A 23,894-nucleotide genomic window follows, 5' to 3' on the forward strand; every position below is an offset into this window, starting at 1 on the left:
AAATCACAATAAAAAGCAATCTCATTGTTATTACCTAAATGGCACTGCCTGACCAACACTTCCTATCGGTAGGTATGGCTGGGTTCAGCTAAGAACATTTTCTAGAATGTTCTCTACATTTTTTGTTAAAATTATCATTATTATTTTGTTATCCAAAAAAAAAAAAAATTAAAGGCCTCCATGAAACAAAAACAAAGAAAAAGAAAGGCATTTCTCACTTTTCTCCATCCTGCAATTTGATCTAAAAAAAAAAAAAAGGAATTACTCATCAAACCTGCAAGGGACACTTGTCTGCAGACACTTCCTGCCCATTGATTCATCTGGCTGTATGCTGTTGAAAAAAAGCACATTTCCGACTGCGATGCTGCGCAGCGCCGGGCGGCCAGGCCGGGCGCGGGCTGGCTGAGTGCGGGGCCGTCTAGGATTTCTCGCGGAGTGTGGAGTGACAGCACGGGAATCGACGTGACCGCCCCAGTCTGACTGGCACCGCAACTGCCTCCCGACGCGTCTCATTAGGGCGCTAGGCAAATGGCAGCAGCCGGTGTCAGATTATAAGAGGTGTTTTCAACAACGAAAACAGCCTTCCATCTTCAAGGCAACGTTAAATCATTCAGATGGGATCGTTTTTCGGTTAAGAGCATTATTTTTGGACAAAGATGACTTTCGGGTTGGAAGGGCCCCCCCCTCCCCCGCCCGCTTTCTGGAGCTCAAAGGACACCAGGCATCCTGAAATCATTTTCCTCCGACCTGCGTTGTTTGAAAGTACTTGTTGCTGGGTAACAGTGTAGCAGCCATGTTCAAGGGCTGGGGGATTTTTTTTAATATATATATATAGATATCTTTTAATTTTTTTTAATGTTCTATACACTAGAGAGAGGGGTTGTACATGATTTTCCCCCTTGGAATGCAGTTAGCAAACCGGCTCGCCAGATGCGCTGTGTTAGGGGTGTAGAGGCATATTGCATTCTTCAGGCTCTGCTCAGTTGCCCTCGTCCTGGCCCTGGCTGCCCTCCTCCGTTAGCTCGGCCAAGCTCCCCGTCTTCAGAGCTGCAGCCTCTTCAAAATTCCCAGAAGCCTCCGAGTCGACCCGGGAACGCTTGAACCTGCGGTCAGGATACTGGCTGTTGTCAAAAGGCATTCGGTGGACGCAGAGGACGTGGGTCTTCAGGTTTCCCTTCTGCGAGGCACTGTAGGGACAGTAGCGACACTGGAAAGGCCTGTGACCTAAGGGGGGAGAAAAGAGACCGGTCAGCACTGTGCTGCGCCCTCTGCCCTCTAAGGACCCCCAGCAGCCCCTCCAGGGTCATCCACGTTGTGATCACTCCTTACAGAGAGAGAGAGAGGCTAGAGGCTGCCTCGATACGCTAGGCATGGAAAGCGGGCTTTAAGCGATCAACCCCTTCTAACTAGAATTTTCTTTCTTTCTTTTGCGCCTGTGTAGCGTGTATGTGTGATGTGTGGCAGATGTGTGTTAGAGCACATTTGTGGCATGTGGTTTGTGCATGTGTATATATGCGTAGAGTATGTGATGTGTGGTGTATACACGTGTGTGTAGATGAGGCGTGCAGTGTGTGATGTATGCATGCGTGTGTGTTGCGTGCTGTACGTGTGTGAGTGTAGAGAATGTGTGTGTGATGTACACGTGTGTGGAGAGTAGGTGTGCAGTGTGTGGTGTATGCATGTGTGTGTATATTGTGTGATGTGTGGTGCATGCATGTGTGTGGAGAGTATGCGTGTGCAATGTGTTGTGTTACATATGGATGCGTGTGTGTGCAGATGTGCTCACACCACGTACGTACACGGGGAAGCCAGAGGAGAATGTCAGGTGCTCTCTAATCACTGCTCCACATGGTCTCTGGAGATGGCATCTCTCCCTCACGCCGGGGCTGCTGTCCACCCGTGAGCCCCAATCTCCAGTTTCCACCCACCCCTGTGAACTGGTAAAGGTACAAGCCACACCCAGCTTTTAAAAACTTTTATTTAAATCTATTTATTTGCACAGGGAGGAGGAGAGAGAGAGAGATTGAAAATGGGCAAACCAGTGCCTCTTGCTGCTGCAAACACACTCCCGATGCGGGCAACACTTTGTGCATCTGGCTTTACAATGGGAACTGGGGAATCGAACCCAGGCCATCAAGCTTTGTAAACAAGTCCCTTTAACCACTGAGCCCTCTCTCCAGCCCAGATTCTTATGTGAGTTCTGGAGAGTCGAACTTGGCAGTCTGGTAGGAGAGGCCTCTATGCTTAAAAAAGCCAGTGCTCCTAACCACTGAGCCATCTTCCCAGTCCTCAACCAGAATTGTTAAGCCAGGCTTTGGAGAAGATGGCAGAGAAACCACCCAGTACCTAGAACTATTTCTATAAAGCATTGGCAAATAATTTAGACTAAGAGGTTAAACCAGAGACCTTGTATTCATGCTGACATAACAAGAAAGGAAATAATTTTCCCAATTTTTAAATGTATCAATGAAATTCAAAACCTTACTTATAGGAGGCATTGAAATCTAAATTAATATTGACTTTTCTATCAAGCATTTTTTCTAAATATTTTAATTATTTATTTGATTATTTTGAGAGAGAGAGAGAGGCAGATATAAAGAGAGATAATGGGAACACCAGGGACTCCAGGCACTGCAAACAAACTCCAGATGCATGTGTTTTCTTGTGCATCTAGCTTATGTGGGTCCTGGGGAATCGAACCTGGGGCCTTAGGCTTGGCAGGCAAGAGCCTTAATAGCTAAGCCATCTCCCTAGCCCCCAAGCAATTTTTTTTTTAATGTGAAAAACATTCTTAGCTCAACAGCTGTATAAAAGAAACCATGGGCAGAGTTGGTCAACAAACTGCATTTTGCTGACTCAAGATCTATACATAATTGGAAAATACCTGTTTGGGATCCTGACCCAGGTCTGAGCTCACATTTTCAGCCCTCATGGATTCTGCATTGTTTTTATGTTCATTTGTGTGTTTTTGGTTTTGTCTTTTTTCTTAAAGCAAAGTCTCACTCTAATCCTGGCTGACCTGGGACTTATCTGTAACCCAAGATGACCTTGAACTCACAGCGATCCTCCTACCTCAGCCTCCCTAGTGCTGGGACTGAAGGTGTGCGCCACCATGCCCAAGCTGACTCCGCAGTGATGAGTGGAGCAGAAACTGCAGGTTCAGGTGTGTTTGGAGGGCCAGGAGAGGTGGACGAGCACAGGCCTTCCTCTGAGGTTGAGCTCAAAGGGTTTAGCAGGGCTGCTTCATGGGCATTGGGGCAAATTGCAGGAGCCAAGCTGAACAGATAACCAAGTCCAATGTGACTACTAATAAAGTGAGGTTTTTGAGGCTTCTGTACAGAGCTGAAAACAAACCAATGAAGATTTATCTAGCCCAGAAAGCATGACCCCTGACCTGAAACATGGCCGAAAGGCATGCATTCCTCATCTTCGGGACACACAAAGCATCTGCTTTGGGAAGTATCAAGGAAGCAGGTGCATTCCTTGCCATGGAAAGTTGGGGGGGGTCTTCATTCCTGGAAGCTCACTAGTGCTGCCCCACCAACACCCAGAGGGATGAAACCCAGGGTTCAAGTTCATCTGCTCAGAAAAGTAAACCAATAAATCAACAGGTCCAACCATTGAACTTCCAAAGCATCCCGACTGTGGAGTCAGGACATATTCTCACACAGTCACAGCAACAGTACAACATGTCTGGTTTCTTAAAAAAAAAAATTTACTTTTATTTGAGGGAGAGAGAAATGGAGAGAGAAAGAAGAAAGGAAGGTAGAAAGAATATGATGCCACGGCCTCTTGCCACTACAGATGACCTCCAGACACATGTGTCACTTTGTAGATCTAAATTTACGTGGGTACTGGGGAATCTAACTGAGACCAGCAGGCTTTACAAACAAGCACCTTTAACTGCTGAGCCCTCCCCTCAGTCCCCAGGGTGTCTGTTTTACGAAGCACGCTATTCCTGTGAGCCAAATGAAACCCAGAGCTGCATTTCTTTTCTCTCCTGTTTCTTTTTCTTTCTCACATGGTGTCTCCCTGTGTAGCTCACAGTGGCCTTGAGTGTACCATTCTCCTGCCTAACACCATTGACATTGTGTTCTCCCCTTCCCTCACAGCCAGCGGATGCGGGTCTCCCCCTTTTCAGTGTCCCCTTCAGAGCCAGGTGTGGCGTCGACTGTGAAATGTCTGCATGCTTCCAGTTTCCAACTTCCAAGCCATGCTCCTTTCAGATGCCTGCAGGAGAAGCTCAGCCTGGACTGTCCATGACCCATGTCCTTGTAGCCACCCGTCGCAGAGGAGCAGTCAAGACCAAGACCTCCCCAGTCTGCTTCAGAGTGACACACCTCAGCCCGCATCAGACTGCAAAGCAGGTGTGCTGATGATCGCGGGCTCCCTTCTTGTCCATTCTTGTCTGTGCCAGCTGAGGGCATGGTGGCCCCAAACCCCACACCTCTTCCCAGGCTCTGCTCCGATAGTGTACCTGCTTCGTGGCACCCCAAGACGCCCTGTGTGGCAGAAGCAGGAGCCAGAGTGTTGCCATGTCGCCTGTGCCCCCGGCCCTAAGGGAGCGAGCCTCAACCACACAGTCTTTTCTACTTCGCCTGGCCTGGGCTCAGAGGAATTAGAAACTCTGTGCTGAGCGTTTCTAGCTTTCATTTCTTGGCTACGGCAATGGCAGGTTCTCTGTGGTCAACTTCCCCACTTGTGAAAGCCAAGTGTGCACAGTCTTGGATGTTGGAGTGGAGAGGAAAATAAGCCCAGGGTAAAAAACGCGCTTGCCCTTGGCCCTGCCTGCCACCCTACCAGAGCAAGAAGAACACAGGTAATCAGCCACCAGGTCAGAATTCATCGTCATGATTCCCTCCTGCCTCCCTGCTGCCCGGTTCTACCCGTTCTTCCCATGGAGACAGAGAAGCCCCTGAGAAGGCAGGGAAGAGAAATGAGACGAATGTTTGTTTTTCTTCTTTTTAGCATATATCAATTCTGCCACATGTGTGTCCTTGTGAGGTTTCCACGCACGGACGCCCTGTGCTGTGATCACAAGCTCCTCCTCTAACCCTCTCTGGTCCCCTTACCCTCCTGTCACTGGTTGCCTTCCTCATCTCGAGTCGTTTCCCTCCAACATTATCATGAGACCCGCTCTTCTAACACAGAACTTGGCCAGCGCGGGGAGTGCAGTGGTCCTGTTCCTGCCTCGAGTCAGGCCCGAATGCAGGCTGAGCGAGAGTGCTGCCGGAGCCGTCTCTGATGCCGTGATGCCGAGAGCGGGTGGAGACGCGTGGAATGTGCTCAGATCATTGGGGGTGGTGCTGCCTTTGGGAGGAATTAAGGCACTTCTCTTGGTGCTCTGCTAAGTTCCTGTGAGAGGAGTTTGATATGGAGAAACGCTCTCGGCCCTCTAAGCTCTCCGGCTTCGCAGCTGCCATGTGGTTGCTCCTTCAGGGATTTGCTCCTCGCATGAAGTTGTCAGCCATGCTGGGGTGGAGGTGGAGGCCTGTACCAGAGTCCTCCATGAGCCAGCCATGTTCTCGGATCTCCAGAAGCATGGGCTAAGTAAACCTCTTTCATCAATCCAGTGCGTGCTCAGCCTGAGGAATTTTGTCATAGCAAAGGAAAACAGATTAAGACGGGGACCAGTGAGACCTTCCTCTCTGTGGAAACAGGGTTGGAGAAGCCATGATGTGCCCATTTTCCCTGCCGTATGTCTAAATCCAGAGAGTGTCAGCTGATCTTAGACAAGCAATTTCAAGATAACATGGAGTCCCCAAGAAGCAGCAATCCAATTCATGAAGGGACCATGCCTATGTCCACCAGAGCGGTGCCCAGAGTCCACAAAGAGTCAGTGAATGCAGCAGGAGAAAACACAGCTCCTATGTGCACCTATAGACATGAGGGGCAGCTGAAGAGCAGCCCTGAGAACCCAGGTGGAAGATGAGCCAACAGGAAACTTCAGAGACACGTCCAAGTGCGCTCCAAATCTTCTCAGAAACCGATGCTGTTTCCATGTCGCCCCGCAGACAGCTGGCCCTGGGGCAGAGCACCCAGCTGAGGAGTGTGCCTCCAATAGAACTGGGACCAGGTCAATTTATTTATTCCACGACTATATTATTTTTTTTGGTATATTTTAAAAAAAAAACAACTTTTATTGACAACATCCATAATTATAGACAATAAACCATGATAATTCCCTTTCCTACTTTCCCCTTCCCAAAACCACTCTCTATCATATCCTCTCTCCCTCTCAATTAGTCTCCCTTTTATTTTGATGTCCTCATCTTTTCCTTCCATTATGAGGGGCCATGACCATAATTTACTAATAAATAATATCTTCCTGATGTGACAAGTTTTTGGATGGAAGGGCTTCAAGTAATAAGTCAATAAAAATTTTAAATATCACTAGGAAGTTTGGTGACCTGGAGAACAGCAGAACCACGTTCACAAGTCAGCCTCGTCTAGGCACACTTCATGGAAACCTCAAATATTGCCGCTGTTCGTAACAAGAGCCTCCTCGCATCTGCCAAACTGGTGCAAAAGCACTTAGTCTGTTTTCCCACCAACTGATTTTAAAATATTCATCACGATTTTACCCTATGGTTACATTTGGAACCTGTGTTTCTTGATAGAGTCAGAGATAACGTATGACGACTCTGTCAGATCTGGATACTGCAGGGGCCAAGCCAAGTTCGAGTCAGTTCTCTTTTGAACTTTGGTGAAATGGAATCTCTTTGCGGCTGCATCTGGAGCTCTGCACACATGCGCCACAGGAGGAAGCCCGCACTGTGCTGGATGCATAAGAAATCTTGATCTTCACCCCTTCCAAGGCTCAGGGTCCATTGCGGAAGAGGTGGTGGAAAGAATGTCAGAGCCAAAGGAAGGGCAGGACTCCTTACAACGTGCTCCTCCAGACACAAAATGGCCTGGATATCCATGACCTCACAGTGTCTGACACTACCTACACAAGACCATCATAAGAGGAGGAAAAGATCATGACATCAAGATAAAGAGAGACTGATTGAGAGGGGGAGGGGATATGATGGAGAATGGAGTGTCAAAGGGGAAAGTGGGGGGAGGGAGGGTATTACCATGGGATATTTTTTATAATCATGGAAGTTGCTGATAAAAATTTGAAAAGAAACAAAAAAAGAAGTCTTGATCTTGAAGTGCGCATTGTAACTGGAAGTGTGTAGGTCAGAATGGGAGTAACTGAGACCCAAGGTGCTGCTCCACAGGGGTCCACACTGGCGTTTGCGGGCTCACCCTCATATAGAAGCTTCATGGCGGTGTTGCCAGAGTTCTGTCAGATCTCTGTACAGATAGAGAAGTTATGATACGGAGGACCTGGAAGGTTCGATTTCAAAGCAAATTTACAATAGGTATAAAACGCCACTGATTCTCCACAGCTGGTACAAAGACTGTGATCACCTGCGTGTTTGTAAGATAAAACACTCACATGCAATCCATCCTCCATACTCGACTGCAGTGCATTTTGGTATAGTAATACTTTTACAAATACGTACACATGTCTGATGAGTTGCTTTACATATTATTGCAGTGAACTTTCATATATATAAAATAGTATTTTTTTTTTTTTTTTAGCTGAGTGTGATGGGAGGCAGAGGTAGGAGGATTGCCAAAAGTTCAAGGCTACCCTGAGACTAATTCTAGGTGAGCCTAGACTAGAGTAAAACCCTATCTCAAAAAAGCAAATATATTTTAAAAAATTTTAAACAAGTGTCTCTCTATTTTTTTTATTTATTTGCAAATATCAAGACAGAGAGAAGTGAGACAGACACAGAACGAGTGTGTGTGCCAGGGCCTTCAGCCACTGTAAACAAATTCCATCTTGTGCACCTGGCTTTATGTGGGTACTAGGGAATTGAACCCAGGTCATTAGTCCTTGCAGGCAACCACCTTACCTGCTGAGCCATCTCTCCAGCCCTACAAAAATCTTATTTCACATCCATCCCTCTGAGTTGTTGCCTAAAAGGATCCCAGGAGGCTGACGTGAAAGTAAGGACTATGAAGAAACAAGGTGTCCACCCTGTGGGTGGGTGACTGGAGAAGACGTGATGTACCTGACCCAGAATTGACTTTCAGTGAAAGATCATCTTATGTAGCCTGATTCTCAAATGGAAAGCTGTCATTGTTCAAAACGCTTTTGGACACTTGACGTATTTCTGAGTCCAGCCAACCTGGGTCACAGAGTTTCCAGTTTGTATGTTCTATCCATCCATGCAGATCCCCTTATGCGGATACAAACATCGCTGTGAAGGGCTGGTGCCCTTTGGTCAGAGAATAGAAGAAAAGCCTCCAGGCTAAGCCCCAGTAATGGCTGCACCGCTGATTCTCCCGGGGCGTCCAGGAGGTGGGCAGAGGAGGCCGCTGAGAGTCCTGAACAGCCGTGCTGGGGGTCCGGAGCCCACAGTGTGGTGGGGGGGGTAGGAGAGAATCGGATCTTTAACTGGAGGCAGGGCACTCTCCCAGAAGAGACGGTGCCACCATCCCTAGCTCACAGTCCTTCACCACCCAGAGCCCTGAGACCCAGTGACCGCCCCGCGGACTGCACCGTCTTGGTCACTGGGGATGACATTTTGGTGATTTCCAGCTCCACTGGCTGCCAGGAAGACCTGGTAACATTGGTCAATTTCTAAGAACTAGAAAGAGCTTTTACAGCTGCGGTTGAGTACCACAGTCTTGAATGTGAGAGACTGAGAACCACTCCAGTCAGCTCCCTTGAAGAGGCCAATGAAGACGGCACCTCTCCCAGGTTTGGTCTCACTGAGCACAGCCCCATGCAAGAGGTGGCCTTTGGACGACCTCTAAGGCTCAGGCCCCTCAGTCCTGCATCTTCACTTGATTTTGATCATCTTCCCTCTCCTTGGCAGCAGACAGAGTCATGTCTGGCAATGACCATGGAGTCCAATGACCTCTTCCCTTCCTCATGAGTTTGGTAAGCAGCTTACTACCAAAGCCAACTTGTGGTCTATCTGACCTGGACCATGGGCTTGTTCTCCCCATTCTTCAGCCTCCACACCTTGAAAATGACGCAATAGCAGCAGCTGTGCTGACGGAACGGCATAGGCATCCAGGGAGGTGATGGGACACTTGCGCAAATGGTAAGGAAGTGCACGGGCGTCAGCTGACGGCGCCAGACTCGCTGCTGGTCTTGTCACTGTGGCTAGGCTGTGGGGGGGAGGAGCTTCGCAGAAGCACCCATGTAGGTTGGTTCCATGACTTCACGTATGTGACATCATGTGGATGTCTAGGAGGACTATTTGGGACAAGAAAGAGAACACGGAGTGGGGAGGGGCACGGGAAAGGGCAGTGGTATACTTTCACGAACATGTCATCATGAGACCCATCACTTCGTACAATCAATATGAACAAAAAAAAGACTGATTTAACAAGTGTTCCGAGGGCTAGTCCCAGGTGGCTTACAGCTGAAAGGACTGGCTCTTCCTCAGTTGTTGTCCTCTGAATGGGACTCCGGGAGTTCCAAAGACCATCATTGTTGAGAGGAGAGGGTTGGGGGCAGTTGTGCTTCGTGTGGACACAGTGAACAGGGGCTGGAGTTTGCTGTGCGTGGGACCCAACCCTGCGCTGGAGGGAAATCCACAGAAAGCAGGGCTGTAGGCATTCAAGTGGCCCTTTGACATGATGATACGTCGCTGTGTAGCCACCAGGGATTCCAGGAACCGAAGCAGGAGGAACAACGACCTGAGATCATCACTTACTCTCTCCCTCAAAGCACCCAGTGAGCCACCCTCAAGCCACAGACGTCCTCCCTCTAGCCTCCAAACGCGGCATGTTCCTTCCTGCCCGAGGAGCCTTATACAGCGCTTCCCCATCTCCTCAGTGTGGAATCCTCCCTGCCTCTACCTCTTCTCGTCCTTCAGTGCTTGGTGTAGCTGCCACTGCCCCACAAGGCCCTTCCAGATTCTTCCAAACCCGCCACGATGGTTGAGGGACATGTGACTGCAGGCTCTGTGTCCTTCTAAAAGCCACCTGAACGGGCTGCCAACCCCATCGGAACAAGGGCCCTGGCTCCCTGGCCACTGAGTATTTTGCCCTGAATGAGACAGCCAAGAGAGGGGACACTGTGGATAAAGTGGCCCGCCTAAGCCCACGCCAGGGACCGACAGCTGGTCAATGCAGCCTCCTAAGAACAGGTCGTTGTAAGAGAAGGAAGCTCGTCATAGGATGTGGGAGGTGTCAAGCTCACAGGGCACTGGAACCTCACCCCCTGGGAGAAAAGAAGTGTGTGGCGAGCCCTTCCTGGAACTACAGTCTTGCAGTGCCTGAAGCTCCCCTGTCTTCATCCACACCCGGGTGATGGGTGCCAGGTGGGCTCCCCACCGCTCCCCCATGCTCTCCTCTGCACCTCTCCCTCTGAGGCCATCAACATTTCCCATCACTGCCACGCGAGAAGTAAGTACATCATACGTTAATTTGTATTGTCACTGCACCGTAGAGCAGTGGTAAAGAACACATTCATTTTTAATCCACTATGAATAATACATAAATATGTATACAGTGTGGAGGGGTCAAGAGGGGTAAGGAGAAAGCACGTCCTACATGGTTTATAGTGAAAGTGGGGGAACAAGGGATTTTTTTTTCTTACTTGCTACAGGGGAAATAGCTGTTCTTTCCCTGCACCTAAAGGGAAAGGAAAATTCTGGCCCTTGGGGGCCATCTATCAGCTACAGCTCAGGGCAGCGGCTTCCTGAAGAGACAGATCTGTAGGTTGGGGCTCCCACACCTCTGAGCTGATGGCTTGTCCCAGGTGTGGGGTGGAAGATGAGCGAGTGTGCAGCAGGGAGATAGCCAGCCCTTGGCGGTCAGTCCTGGAGTGGCCACAGGATCTGTGGGGTGAGAACCTTCTGGACCACACTCGCCAGAGCACGTGCACAAGAACCGCCTCGGCTGGTCCTCACACAGCCAGCAGCGTGGGTCAGGATGGCTTCTGCTTTCACAGACAGGAAAACATGGGCCCCAGGAGGTGTGCCTAACTGATTGCTGGTCAAATTGATACTAAATGCACACCCATTTCTTGTCGCAGTCAGCAGCTTGTGGAAGAAAGGTTTTATTTCAGCTTACAGACTCCAGGGAAAGCTCCACGATGGCGGTGGGAAACGCGACATGAGCAGAGGCTGGACATCACCTCCTGTTCAACAGCAGGTGGACAGCAGCAGCAAGAGAGTGTGCCAAGCACTGGCAAGGAGAATCTGCCTATAGCATCCATGAGCCCACCACACTCATCGCACATCCAACGAGGCTCCAATTTCCAAATGGCCATTAGCTGGGGTCAAGCCTTCAGGACACATAAGTTTATGGGGACACCTGAATCAAACCACTGCTTCGCTCTACTCACTCCTGAACCTGCCTGTCTTCAAACCCTGTACCAGGGGATTTTGTACAGTGGGAATGCCCTTCAGTTAGAAACAAAGATGTTCTAGGAGGTGGTCCATGACACAAAAAGTGTCTACGTCTGGTATTAGGCACACCACGCACCACCCCCATGGAAACAGGTACCAAAGATTCATCTTCCAGAAGACCACCAAAGTCTGCTCAGGAGCATGTTGCCCATCTTACTTGGGATCAAGAAAGACATAGGTTCCTCGGTGTGATGGTTAATTGTCATTTCCAACGTGATCGGACTGGGAGACACTTAGGAGACTAGTGAGGCACATCTCTGGGTGTGTTTGCAGAGGGATTTCCAGAGGTAATAGGACATGAAGCCTCTAATCCAGTCAATCGTTGAATCCATTCATGAGTCCATAAGATGAATAAAAAATGGGGAGATTGGGCTGAAGAGATGGCTTAGTGGTTAAGGTGTTTGCCTATGAAGCCCAAGAAACCAGGTTTGATTCCCTAGTACCCACATACACCAGGTGCACAAGGTGGAGCATGCATCTGGAGTTTGTTTGTAGCAGCTAGAGGTCCTGGCATGCTCATCATTCTCCATCATTACCTGTGGTGGTTTGATTCAGGTGTGCCCCATAAACTTAGGTGTTGTGAATGCTAGCTCCCCAGCTGATGGATATTTGGGAATTAATGCCTCCTGGAGGGAGTGTATTGTTGGGGGCGGGCTTATGGGCTTTATAGCCAGTTTCCCCATGCCAATGTTTGACACACCCTCCTGTTGCTGTGGTCCACCTTACATTGGCCAGGGGGTGATGTCTACCCTCTGCTCATGCCATTGTTTTCCTTGCCATTGTGGAGCTTCCCCTCAAGCCTGCAAGCCAAAATAAACCTTTTTCCTAGAAGCTGCTCTTATTTGGGTGATTTCTACCAGCAATGCGGACCAGACTGCAACATTACCGCTCTCAAATAAATAAAAAATAAAATATTTTTAAATTAAAAATAAAAGAAAAAATGGGGCCTGCAAAGCCAAAGGATCCAAAGGATCCAGTTTCGACTCTCCAGGACCCATGTAAGCCAGATGCACAAGGGGGCACACGCATCTGGAGTTCATTTGCAGTAGCTGGAGGCCCTGGCACACCCCTTCTCTCTCTCTCTCTCTGTCTCTCTCTCCCAAATAAATAAATAAAATAAAAATATATTTAAAAAAGAAACAGAAAATGGAGAGATGGCAGAACTGTGGAGGGTAGGGCCTGGTTGGAGGAAGTCAGTCACTGGAGACATCTCCTCGGGGCTCATTCTTGTCCTGCCCCTTCCTGATATTGTTCTCCTCTGCTTCCCGACCATGGAGGGTTGAACAGCTCTGCTTGGTGACGTCATCTCCTCCAGGATGGACTAGAGCTGAAATTCAAATTCCATCATTCTCTCTGTGAGCTGTTCTGTCTGGTACTGCGGTCTACGGAAAAGTACCTCACACACTGAGCACCCACAAGAGGCTGGCTGCAAGATGACCTCCCAGCACGAACACCAAAGTCTGAGGATGTTCAAGTCCCTCACACAAGGTGGCTGTTTGCGTGGAACTGGCTCACATCCTGCCTCATACTTGATTTTTGTTTTTTGGCTTTTAAAATATTTTTATTTGTTTATTTAGCAGAAAGAGAGAAAATGTGTGTGTGTGTGAGAGAGAGAGAGAGAGAGAGAGCATGGGTGTAACAGGGTACCTTATCCCTGCAAATGAGCTCCAGATTTGTGCACCACTTTGTGTTTCTGGCTTTGTGTGGGTACTGGAGAATTAAAACCTGGCTGGAAGGATTTGCAAGCAAGGGCCTTTAACTGCTGAACCATCTCCTCAAGAAAATTGCTGTTTGAATTGCAAAAAAACTTGAGGGTTTTTAAAAATATTTTAACTTACTTGAGAAAGAGTGTGTGGGCATGCCAGGACCTCCTGCCACTGCAAACAAAATCCAGACACATGTGCCACTTTGTGTATTGTCCTTATGTGGGTACTGGGGGAATTGAACCCCAGTTGTAAGGCTTTTTAAGCAAGCTCCTTTCACAGCTGAGCCATCTCCCCAGCCCCTTATTTTTGATATTTTGAGTCAGGACCTCATATTATAGCCCAGGTTGGACTTACACTTATGAAAATCCTCCTGCCTTAGACTCCAGGCTTACACTGCCGAGCCTGGCCTTTCATATACTTTGTAGCATGTCTAGAATATTAAAATATCAAATGTAAATCTAAGGCCTATGTAAATGGCTGCTTTAGTGCATTGTCTAGGGAATAATGATTAAAGAAAAACGCCTGCACACTATCAGTACAGACACTGCCAGCAAAGGCCTGACTATGGGCACACAGCTGAGACCCCAGCGCATCGCAACGCTGGAGAGGGGCTACCTGGGAAATGGCTGGAGGTGACAATCAGATGTGCCTACACAGCACCTCACTCATCAGTACTTAGCGTGTGGTGAATACAAGTTTTGCTGTTTGGAACTCATTCTCTCTCCCTCCCTCTGTGTGTGTGTGTGTGTGTGTGTGTGTGTGTTCTGTGGTGTGTGGGGACTGTAAGCACATGTGTGTGCGGACAAGGCACATGTGTGCAATGGCCAAAGGGCAAAGTTGGATATCTTCCTCTATGATTCTTCTGCATTGTTTTCTTAAGGTAGAGTCTCTCACTGAACCTGGAGCTATTGCTTTGGGTCAGACTGGTTGACCAGTGATCACCAGCAACTCTCCACTGTCTGCTCAGCACAGGACGAGGGCCACAGGTGCGCACGGCCATGCCCGGCTGTTGATGTCGGTGCTGGGGAACAGAGCCCAGGGCGTGTTAGGCCCTCATCTTTCATAGCAAGCACTCGTATTGGCTGAGACATCTCCCCAGCTCTGGAACTTTCTAGGTCTTCTTTTTTAATTTTTTTTTTCAAATAAATTTAGTCCACAGTTGGTTCAGTCTTTGCAGGTAAAAACGAGCAGACCCAGATAGCCAACGGGCCTTCTAAGCTACTTGGGATCTGTAAGTGTCCCACCTCCACATCTGGGTGCTGTCCTTTAGAAGGACCAGCTGATACGGTCAGGGAGAAGAAGCCATCAGAGAGGCTTGCGTGCAGGGCTATAAAGGTTTGGGAAGAGCTGCTGCCAATAGGCGCTAAGGAGGCTCCTAACAACTCCAGGTCTCCTGTTGCATCCCAACCAGGGACCACTGGAATTCCAGAGACCTTTGCGAAATGCATGCTGGTAGGTAAAAAAAAAAAAAAAAAAAAAAAGGCTCCACCTATAGGGCCAATCGGAGATGCTGGAAATTCCACCCCACCCCCAGAGGCAACTAGCCTGCCTTGGGGCTCCACAGAGTACAGGGATGACAGCAAGCCTGGCCGTTAGGGGGCGCTCTCTGATGTCCACCAAGGTGCACTGGAGACCCCAGTCCTCACCTGCTGGCCTCTCGGAGCAGCTTTGACCCCAAACTGGGAGGAGGCCAATGCCCTCCCCTGTACCCTTCTTCCAGGCTCAAGGCCACGCAGGGGAATGAGGTGAGTTAGCATTTAAAGACAGGCACTGGGCCTGCAGAAAGAGCTGTTTCTACTGTTGCATATTTTATACTTTAAAAAAAAATTTCCCCCCTAATTCTAAATAGGCAAGAATGGTTCCAATCAGGTACGTAATTTATGTTTTCAGATTTTAAAAAATATTCATCCATCTAATCAAAGATGCTAAAACACTTTGGAATATCCTTACTACAAATGATTTGAGGTTTTAAATTTCTTGTGATTTGGGTTTTAATTTAAAAGGCTACTCAAAACGTGTACTTATTTTAAAAGTAGAATTTTGATCCATGCAATAATAGGGTGGAGACACCCCTGCAAACTCATCCTTAAGTTAGCCTGCAAGAAGTAGACGCGTCATAGACAGGAGTAGGCGGACAGGTGTGTGTATTGTGTGCATTGCGTTTTACCAACCGAGAGCACCTAGAGGTGGTGATGTCGCTTTCTAATATTCTCAAAAAATAAACACACAGATAAAGAGATTGAGGGGCTGGAGAGATGGCTTAGTGGTTAGTCCAGAGGATCCGGTTTGATTCCCCAGAACCCGTGTAAGCCAGATGCACACAGCAACTGAAGGCCCTGGAGCGCCCATTCTCTCTATCCACCTGCTTCTTTCTGTCATTCTGTCTTTAGAAAAAAGAAAAAGAAAAAAAAAAAAGAGAGAGAGAGAACAAAACTTTGCCTTACTTTTCTTGTAGCCATGACAAAACACCTGACAGAAGCCACTTGAAGAAGGGAAACTTGGTATTCATTGTCCATTGGCGGGATGACATGGAGAAGGGGGCAGGCTGCCACGGCTCCTGACATCTTGGTGGATCTGGAAGTAGGGTTCTCATAAAAAGGGACTCCCCAGCAGCCCAACACTCTGGCGAGGCCACCCCAGTCCTAAAAGGTCCACCATTTCCCAAAGCAGCACTGCCAGCGGGGGGGCCAAGAATTCAAACACGAGCCTGAGGGTGTCGCTGTACCTCCAAACCACAAGCAGCCTCCTTGGAGAGGTGGCTGAGTCTGCAAGGGACAGGAAATACACAAGATGATCCCCCAACATTTTGTGCCATGAAATAAGGAATTGCTTTAAATGAAAAAGAAAAGGCCTCCACAAGAGTACGCAAGAGGCCATCAAGCCAGAGCCAGAGAGGAGGCCCCTAGACTCAGAGCTGGAAGAGTTTCAAGAACAAAGTAAACAGCCTCACACCCAGGCATAGCCTAATGCACAAGATAAATATCCACACGCCACTGGGACATAAATGATTGAATCAGTAAATATGTAGGGAAGGATCCGCAAGATGCCCTGAGCACAACAAAGAATTTATGTGGGCACCCCCCACCCACCCCGGGAGGCAGAGAAGAATAGCCACTCCCTCAAAGAAAGGTGCCCCTCTGCTCGGTACCCGTGCGAAGCGGGCATAGAGTAACTTCACAAAGGGAGAAACCTAACAAACAGTGCCTCAGCCAGGTAGGCAAGGCCCCCTTGGCCCACTTCAGTTCTATTTCCTTCTCAGCCCCAGAACTCTTGTCTAAACTTAACACATGACAGCCCAGGGACGCCCTTCCATATATTCCTCACGATGGCTAAGGTTATCAAACATGAGAAAGAGCCTGAGACGCGCTCACAGAAAGAAACACAGCAAGAGCCATGACAGCTCATGTACTATGGTCTCCTGAGTGAGAGACAGTTAGAACAGAACAAGGAAATGAGGTTTAAAAAAAAAATAAAAAAAGAAAATCTGAATAGAGACTGGCTTCTTGATGGTCATGCCTCAACATGGGTTCATTCACTATGACACAGAGAGAGACTTGCAGGAATTAGCCTTACCCTAAGAAGACTTTATGCTGTTTACATCTGCACTAAAAAATAAGTAAATAAATAAAAGGTTACTTTCAAAGTTTCTTACAAAAATGAATTTGTATTGCTGATGTTCAATGAAGAATCACAACACTGCGCTGCACGTGAGGAGATGACCACAGCTCCAAACACGGTCCCAAGACCACAGAGCCTGGGCGGTGGCTCTTAGCTTTCCCTGGTGACACACAAATTCAGGAAAGGAGCATTTTCAACACCACGCCCGACTTGCTCTACCAATGGAGACATCGGCACTTGGCGGGGGGCTGGGGGTTGATAAATAACCACAAGCCCCTGGGGCTGGGCATCTCTCCCAGGGAAGGGCAGTGGACAGGAGTTGGGGCTTGGAAGTCTAACACCAGCGCTCAAAAGCTCACATATCCTCAGGCTGTGTCACGTTTGAGTCAGCCATCCTCCTTCTGGGTCTCAGTTTCCCATCTGTAAAATGGGCATCCAAATAATTAGCTCCTCCTTGAGGTGGCTTGCTGTGCAGAGTCAACAAGCTAAAAGCCTGTAAAATGTTTAGGCCGTAGGGAGATGCGGCTGCAACTATGAAAACACTCCCTCTATGAAGTGCCTGGGCATGGTAGCCCACATATAGGTGATGAGTGTGCATATCCATCCCCCTGACAATGCTGAAACCAAACCACCTGTTAAGACGCCCCCATGTCAGATGGGGGTCAACTTAATGGGGTCTAAGACAAGGCTTGAGGTCACAATGCCAGGGAACCACGGGGCACTGTTTTGGCTGCACAGTCAGAGCCAGCTCCCTGTAGCTTCAGGCTCAGGAACAGGGAGAAAGGTGCTGAATCCCAACAGGAGATCGGAGAGGAGTCTGGCTGGGCCAGGGGTGGGGAATAGAGTCTCCCAGAATCCAGTACAGCCTCTGCCTGACTTGTACACAGTCCAGGACCACTGCTGGGGGCATTGCCCAGCCTGTCGTCCCTTCCTCAGCCTTCCCTCAGCACCCCAACTTCATGCCCACGCTGGTGCAACTGTGGTTCCCCGTCACCTCCGTGTGTTTATTTGTTTGCCCCAGGCTGTGGTGATCTGTAGAGGCACCAGCCTGCCTGGGTGGTCAGCGGGCCAGCAGCATGTACTCAACACTACTATTGATCCAGGATCTTAAATCATCCCCGGATTTTATGAACGCATTTATGTTTATCATTAAATAACCTTCAAAGGGTCGATGAACTTACTTTCCTTTTTTGAAGATTTTTAGATGTGTAATATAATAATACTCTAATGATACTGAGAGCTTGTCTCTGGGCGAGGCATTTAATATTGAAAGAAATGCTAGGAGAGGACAAAGGGAGGGGTAGTGGCCACCAGAAGGGTGGCCCTGGGGACCAGAACTAATGCTCGCCGCCCTCAGAAACTCTGCTTTCTCTTGCCGGCACATGAGGGCAGAGCATTTCTTGGGATGGAGTAGGTGGGTGGGTGACGGGGGCGGGGGTCTCATGGAAAGGAAAGCTAGGGAATCAAAGGTGTATACTGTTACTAAAATAAAGCTTGTTTTATGTTTCAATAAATTAATTTGAAAACTTAAAGTAAAATTAGGGTGCTAGTCAAAAAGGGAATGATTTTAAGGCCAGCAGCTGTGGATCTGTTAGTCATACGTTTAATGCTCAGACATTTCCTCCTGAAGGTTCTCGGGCTATGCGTAGCTGTCAGAACCCCTGAGCGACAAGACAGACTGGATGGCTACAACAGTCGTCTGTGCCCTGTGGGAGTCTTGCCCGGGCACCCTCAGGCCCACGGGGACCACAGGGTCCTTGAGAACCACAGTGCCGATTCCCGGGGCAGCCACGCCTAACCAGCTGCCACGTGTGTCTGCTCTTGCCTGGGTGCCACCTCTCTGGGTCTCCCTCTCTGCCGATTTCTCACCACAACCTCTTTCCTCTGCTGCCAACTGCTTTCCAACTCACGGCCCTTCCTGTCTAAAGCGCACCGCCATTCCTACTAGAAACGTGTCCCTTCGGACTCCCTGATTTTTCCACTGAGACCTACCACCTTGAAAACCATACAGGTCCACTTGTCTGCAAAGGCACAAACCTAAGGAAGCGGGAGTTATCCTGAAAGCTGCTTCCCTAAGGCTGGGGATGCCCCTGAGCCTCCCCATTTGTAGACTGGGGACAGCTGGACCTGGAGTGGAAATAGGGCCCTGACAAGACAGCTCACCGGGGACAGCTTCCTATCAGTTTGTAGTCTTGTGGGGAGGGCACACATGACCCCACCCTGCTCCCCTGCATCCCTTTGCTGTCCCACAGCCTTGCCTTCCTGTCTCTGTCACCCCACCTAACAGGTGACCCCATAGATACCCACCACCACACCCCCACAGGCTGTCCCTCCAGGGCCTTGTTCAGTCCCCGGATCGTTTCCCCGCCCTGGCTGGTTTCCTCGGCAGGAAAATCCCACGGCCCACGCCTGTGCGACTTCAGTCCCTGCCATCCACTTGTTCTCCAAGCTCATGGACAGCCTTGGAGGTCTTGGCCAAGTTCAAGTGCACCATAGCTCCGCTGGCTGGCTTTGATTCTCTGTGCCCTGAAGCTCAACACAGCTCCACAAAATGGTGCCCTCTTCTCTCCTGCCCTCTACAACCATGCCACCTTGGGGGTAGAGCTAAAAAGACACCGTGCCCCCTGACCTGAGACCCTCCCTCTCCACACATCACCATATTCCCTCCATCTTGGCGGTTGCAAGCTAGAGACCCACACACACATTTTTTTTTTTTTGTCCCAACACTAGTGTCTAAAAAATGGTAGTGCACTGCCAATGTTTAAAAACAAAAAGATTTCACGTAAAAACATGGATTTCCAGTTTCTTTGGAAAAGTCAGAAGGTCTGGCAAGAGCTTCCCTGAGGCAGTGACTGTAGCCTGCCACCCGCTTCTGGAACTCACCGCCTGGCACCCTCACCCTCTGGCACAACGCACTCCTGAGCGTGCCCAGTAGGGCTCTAGGGGGTGTCAGAGTTTAAGAGCCTGCCTCACCTTGCTGGGAGTGGGTGGGAGCGGGGTGAAGGTTTCTGTGTCTGCTTCTCCTCCAGATGGGTTACATTCCTGAACACACCCAGAGAAATAAACAAGTGGGCTCTCTCGAGTTCAATGGCTTCCTGTTTCCCATCGTGCGTCTTAAAATGAACACATTAGCTATAGTTTCTCTTTCATGGCATCAGCTGTAGTTCCTGTCTCGTGGAGCAGTTTAAATGTGAGAGGGGGCCAACAGCACGGGCATGGCTCACACCCAAGGGTGTGCCCCACGTCCCACTGAAAAGACAAGGCAGGCAGAAGAGAGGACTCTCCAAAACACCTCCTCATGAGCAGAAAACAGCCCAGCAGACGCTGGTGTCTGAGGTTACCTGTGAGAGGCAGCTGGCATGCTTCCTGTAGGGTGTGGGACAGGATCACACATCCCTCCTTCTGTCAGTGACCCAGCACCCACTGCCCACGCTCATGCCAAGCCCCCAAAGAAATGGCACCCTGGAGAGTTTAAAAGAACCACTATATTTTTATCATGCCCAAATTCACCCATTCACCAAATTGGGTCCCAGGATAATTGAAAAGTACAAAGTTAAAAGGAAAGATGAAAATATAAACTTTCCAGCATCCGTTCAGCCCACCACGGAGTACCACTCACATTGCACGCAATAAATAAATAAGTGAATAATAAATAAATAAATAAATAAAGCCTGAGGAGTGGTAGTTTTGTTTTTTTTTTTTTTTCCTCCTTCTTCTATGGAGTCACAAAAGAAATACAGTTCCTTTCTTCTCTTTTCTTCTCCTTTATAAAAGGCTTTTTCTACAAATCAAAGGTGTGAGACTTTGCTTTCTCTTGTTGGCATTCCAGAATGTGGCTGAGGAGTGACAGATGTCGGCACCCAGCTGCAATGAAGCATGCTAAAGTTTCTGTCTAATCCACTTATTTCTCTGTAGTCACGTAAACCAAAACAAATGGGCAGGGTTGCGCATTAGGAAGAGAAAGCCCACAGCAGCAGGACCGTTGCATAACGCGGTCTCAACGCCATCTTGCTATCATTTTCCCTCCGCGGAGGAAAAGGGCCCCTGCGGGGGGAGCCGGTCCCTCAACAGGAGACTCAGAAGGTCAACTCTTGTGTCCCTCTGTCCCATGCAAGGTGAGCTTTGCCCCCCAGGAGGAGGGCCACTGGAACATTATAGGGGGGAGACCCCAGGACAAGCCCCTATGTGTGGGCACACACTGGCACCTCGTGACACACACATTACACGGCAACACCCCCACTAAACTAACATGATCACTTTAATCACCAGCACCGTCGCTTTCAGCTACTTGAATAAATCCAGAGGAATTATAAACGGAGCCCGTGTGTAATTAAAGTGCGGGTGGTTAGACTCTTCATTTAATAAAACACTTGAAAGGGAAAAAAAAAGCACCCTGGTAGGTTTAGCAATGCCAGGGGGAGCAGGTGGGGAGGAATGCGTGGCGCAGCCGCGGCCAGGTCTCCTTTGAGCACGTAGCAGGGCCACCTCGTGAACCCCAGCCCCTTTCCGTCTTGTAAGGAGCACGCAAGGCTCTGTCACAGGCAGCAGTTGCAACAGCTGGGAAACGCTCTTCCCCGAGCAAGTGGCAAGGAGAGATGTGACGGATTTCGCCCATGGCAGAATGGCGTTCCGTTTTTCTGGCCCTTCAGGCAAAAACAGTAAAGGAAAATTTGAGATTTCCCCCCTTAAACTTCCCACAACAACCTCAACAAAACCACATGACTCGCCTCCTACAATCTCCCTGGTGTGCTCACTGCTACCTTGGCAGGGACTCAGAATTACTGTTATATAAATTCCATCTGATGCCAAAGCGACCATCTGTGAGCAGAAGCGCTTCACCTACGTCTGCCTGCAAAGCCACTCTCCCTGAGACAAGGGAGAAGGGGGGAAAAATTTGATTAATTTGCAGAATGCTTGTGATTTGCTCATATATTATTATAACTCCTCATCAGCACATGACAAATTCTCAGCCCTGGGTGCAGGCACCCGTTTGGTTTCAGCAGTTTCTTGCGTCGACACCTGACAGACTGCAGAGCCTCTAATGACTTTCAGATGCTTACAAACAGTAATTCTATCTTCAGAATAAAAAAGAAAAACCGTAGGAAGAAGAGAGGACTAGGGCGAGTTCGTCTATTTCATTTCCTTCCTGGATATCAACATGATTTAGCTGGGGGGGGGGGCGCTGAAGCTCCAAGAGGGGGCTCACAGGCCAGGCCACTACCTCCTGCAGAGACAAAGACCCCCAGTTCCCCAAAGCAAGCCAGTAGAGGCCCACCTGGGGGTGATGCCAGGCAGTGACCCCTCCGGGTGCCTGCCACCCACCGAGGGTGCCTCTTTCCCTCCCTCTGGGATGCTGAATTCCTCTCATTTGTCCACTTTCACTACCCGAGTAACCTCTTGTGGTCTTCGCAAATACATCTGTCTGCTAACTAACTGCACTTGGATTTCTGCCTTTCCCCTTCCTCCTTGCCTCCCCTCCCCACTTTACCCCTTTGCTTTTAAAACTCTGATTATGCCTCTAAAGCCTGCCTCTGCTTGATTGCCTGTTTTAGATTAGAGATTTTAGCAGGGAGACAAAGACTTCAGAATGCACATCAGCCCCGCGTTTGAGGACCCACGGAAGGAAAAGCGATAAAATGCAATGCGCCATCTGTCCGCAAACAATAACCTGTGCGTTTGGAGGCTCACAAATTACTTAGCACACAACCTTCCCGAATTACAGAGCCTTGAAACGCAGCAGAGTCTTGCGAGTGAACCCTTCTCTGATGTCCTTTGGCATTTCCCACCACCCTCACGCTTGCCCCCAAATTGATCGCTAACAGTTGAGGAATGTCTCGGTGACAAGTAGATTTTTGTTATTACCCGGATCTTCCCAGTTACATTTGACCTGAGATCCCCAGCGGGTGTGGGCTTTCCCCACAGCCACAGATGACAACCTTTGGGACAATTGACCCAGATGCAGTCTGTCTCCTTTTGTATGCATGTATGTATACGTGTGTGGGGGTCATCTCCTGAGCAGATCCCCACTTGGTATGTAAAGATCTTGTTAAACCCCGACTGCTCAGTGAGCCCGTCTGGCATAATAGTCAAGATTTTGTTCACGCTTCTACCCTGCACAAATTGGCCTCCTGTGCACCCCCAGCCCTCTCTAGAAACACCGTCTACTACCTGTCCTTCCTCTGACTGTTACAAAAAGGCTGCGGGCCATCGAGGTAGTTAGCTGGTGTCTGTAGAAGAGCTAGAAAATTTTCTTCTAAAATGATTTACTAAAATGGAAGGGAAAAGAAGAAACATACATTGCCAAAAGGGAAGGAAATCTTCCTTATTTGTGGCGGGTGCGTGTTTTGCCAGATAACTTCTCGCCTCGTGTGCCAAGACCAGGACTGAAGCATCCATTTACCCTTACACCGCCTAGAATGTGGTGGGGCTCCTCCCTTGTCATAGACGGGGAACCTGGGGCACCCAGAGAGTCCAGCTTGTGCCTAGGCAAAGCGCAAGTGTCGAGAAGCCAGGAGTCACTTCTCTGAGCCACCAAAGATCCTCCAGCCTCCAGGCTCTGCTCTAGGGATAAGAGTGGAAGACAGCAGTCTGGTGTCAAGACATCTAATGGAAAACTTCCTCTGATCATTACAAACAACAAGCAAACACATACTTAGCAAATGGGACAGACAAAGAGAGAGAGAGAGAGAGAAAGACAGAGAGAGAGAGGGAGAGACTAGACCTGAATGTAAAATCTGTGAAATAAAGCTTTCTAACCAAGCTCACCGTGAGTCTCAGCATCCGGATCCAAGTAGCATCCAGATCCGAGTATCCTTCTGGCCACCTCTTCCAGGCAGTCCCCCTGTCTGCACTGCAGCTGCCCCATCTTGCCCTTTCCCTTCCTCTCGCTCCTCTGCAGTGCTGAGGTCTGCTCTAGGCAAGGAGGCTGCTTGGCTTGGGGTCTCGGTCTTAGCAGCACGCGTTTGTGATTGCTGACTTAACCTAGCCGGGCACCCAGTAGACCCAGGGGCGCACCGCTCGGGGAATGAGCTGGGTTTCCGGACTCCCCTAACCTGAAGCCAATTAAGACAGGCTTCACACTCAGTTTGGCTGAAATGGGACAGGGATGGGGGTGAGCGCTTGTATTCAGACAACCAGA

The 23,894-nt window shown here is 49.1% G+C and overlaps 1 protein-coding gene across 6 annotated transcripts in view; it reads right to left on the minus strand.

Moving 5' to 3' along the window:
- Positions 1–221: 221 nt before the first annotated feature.
- The window catches only part of Znf536 (zinc finger protein 536), a 531,971-nt gene continuing 508,298 nt past the window's right edge, over positions 222–23,894 (minus strand). For all 6 annotated transcript variants that reach the window (XM_045154928.1, XM_045154929.1, XM_045154926.1 and 3 more), the window contains one exon: positions 222–1,224. In XM_045154928.1, the coding sequence (XP_045010863.1) occupies positions 980–1,224 (245 nt within the window). In that variant the 3' untranslated portion in view covers positions 222–979. The remainder of the gene's footprint in view (positions 1,225–23,894) is intronic.

Source organism: Jaculus jaculus, chromosome 7 (assembly GCF_020740685.1).
Source record: "Jaculus jaculus isolate mJacJac1 chromosome 7, mJacJac1.mat.Y.cur, whole genome shotgun sequence".
Lineage (NCBI taxonomy): Eukaryota > Metazoa > Chordata > Mammalia > Rodentia > Dipodidae > Jaculus > Jaculus jaculus.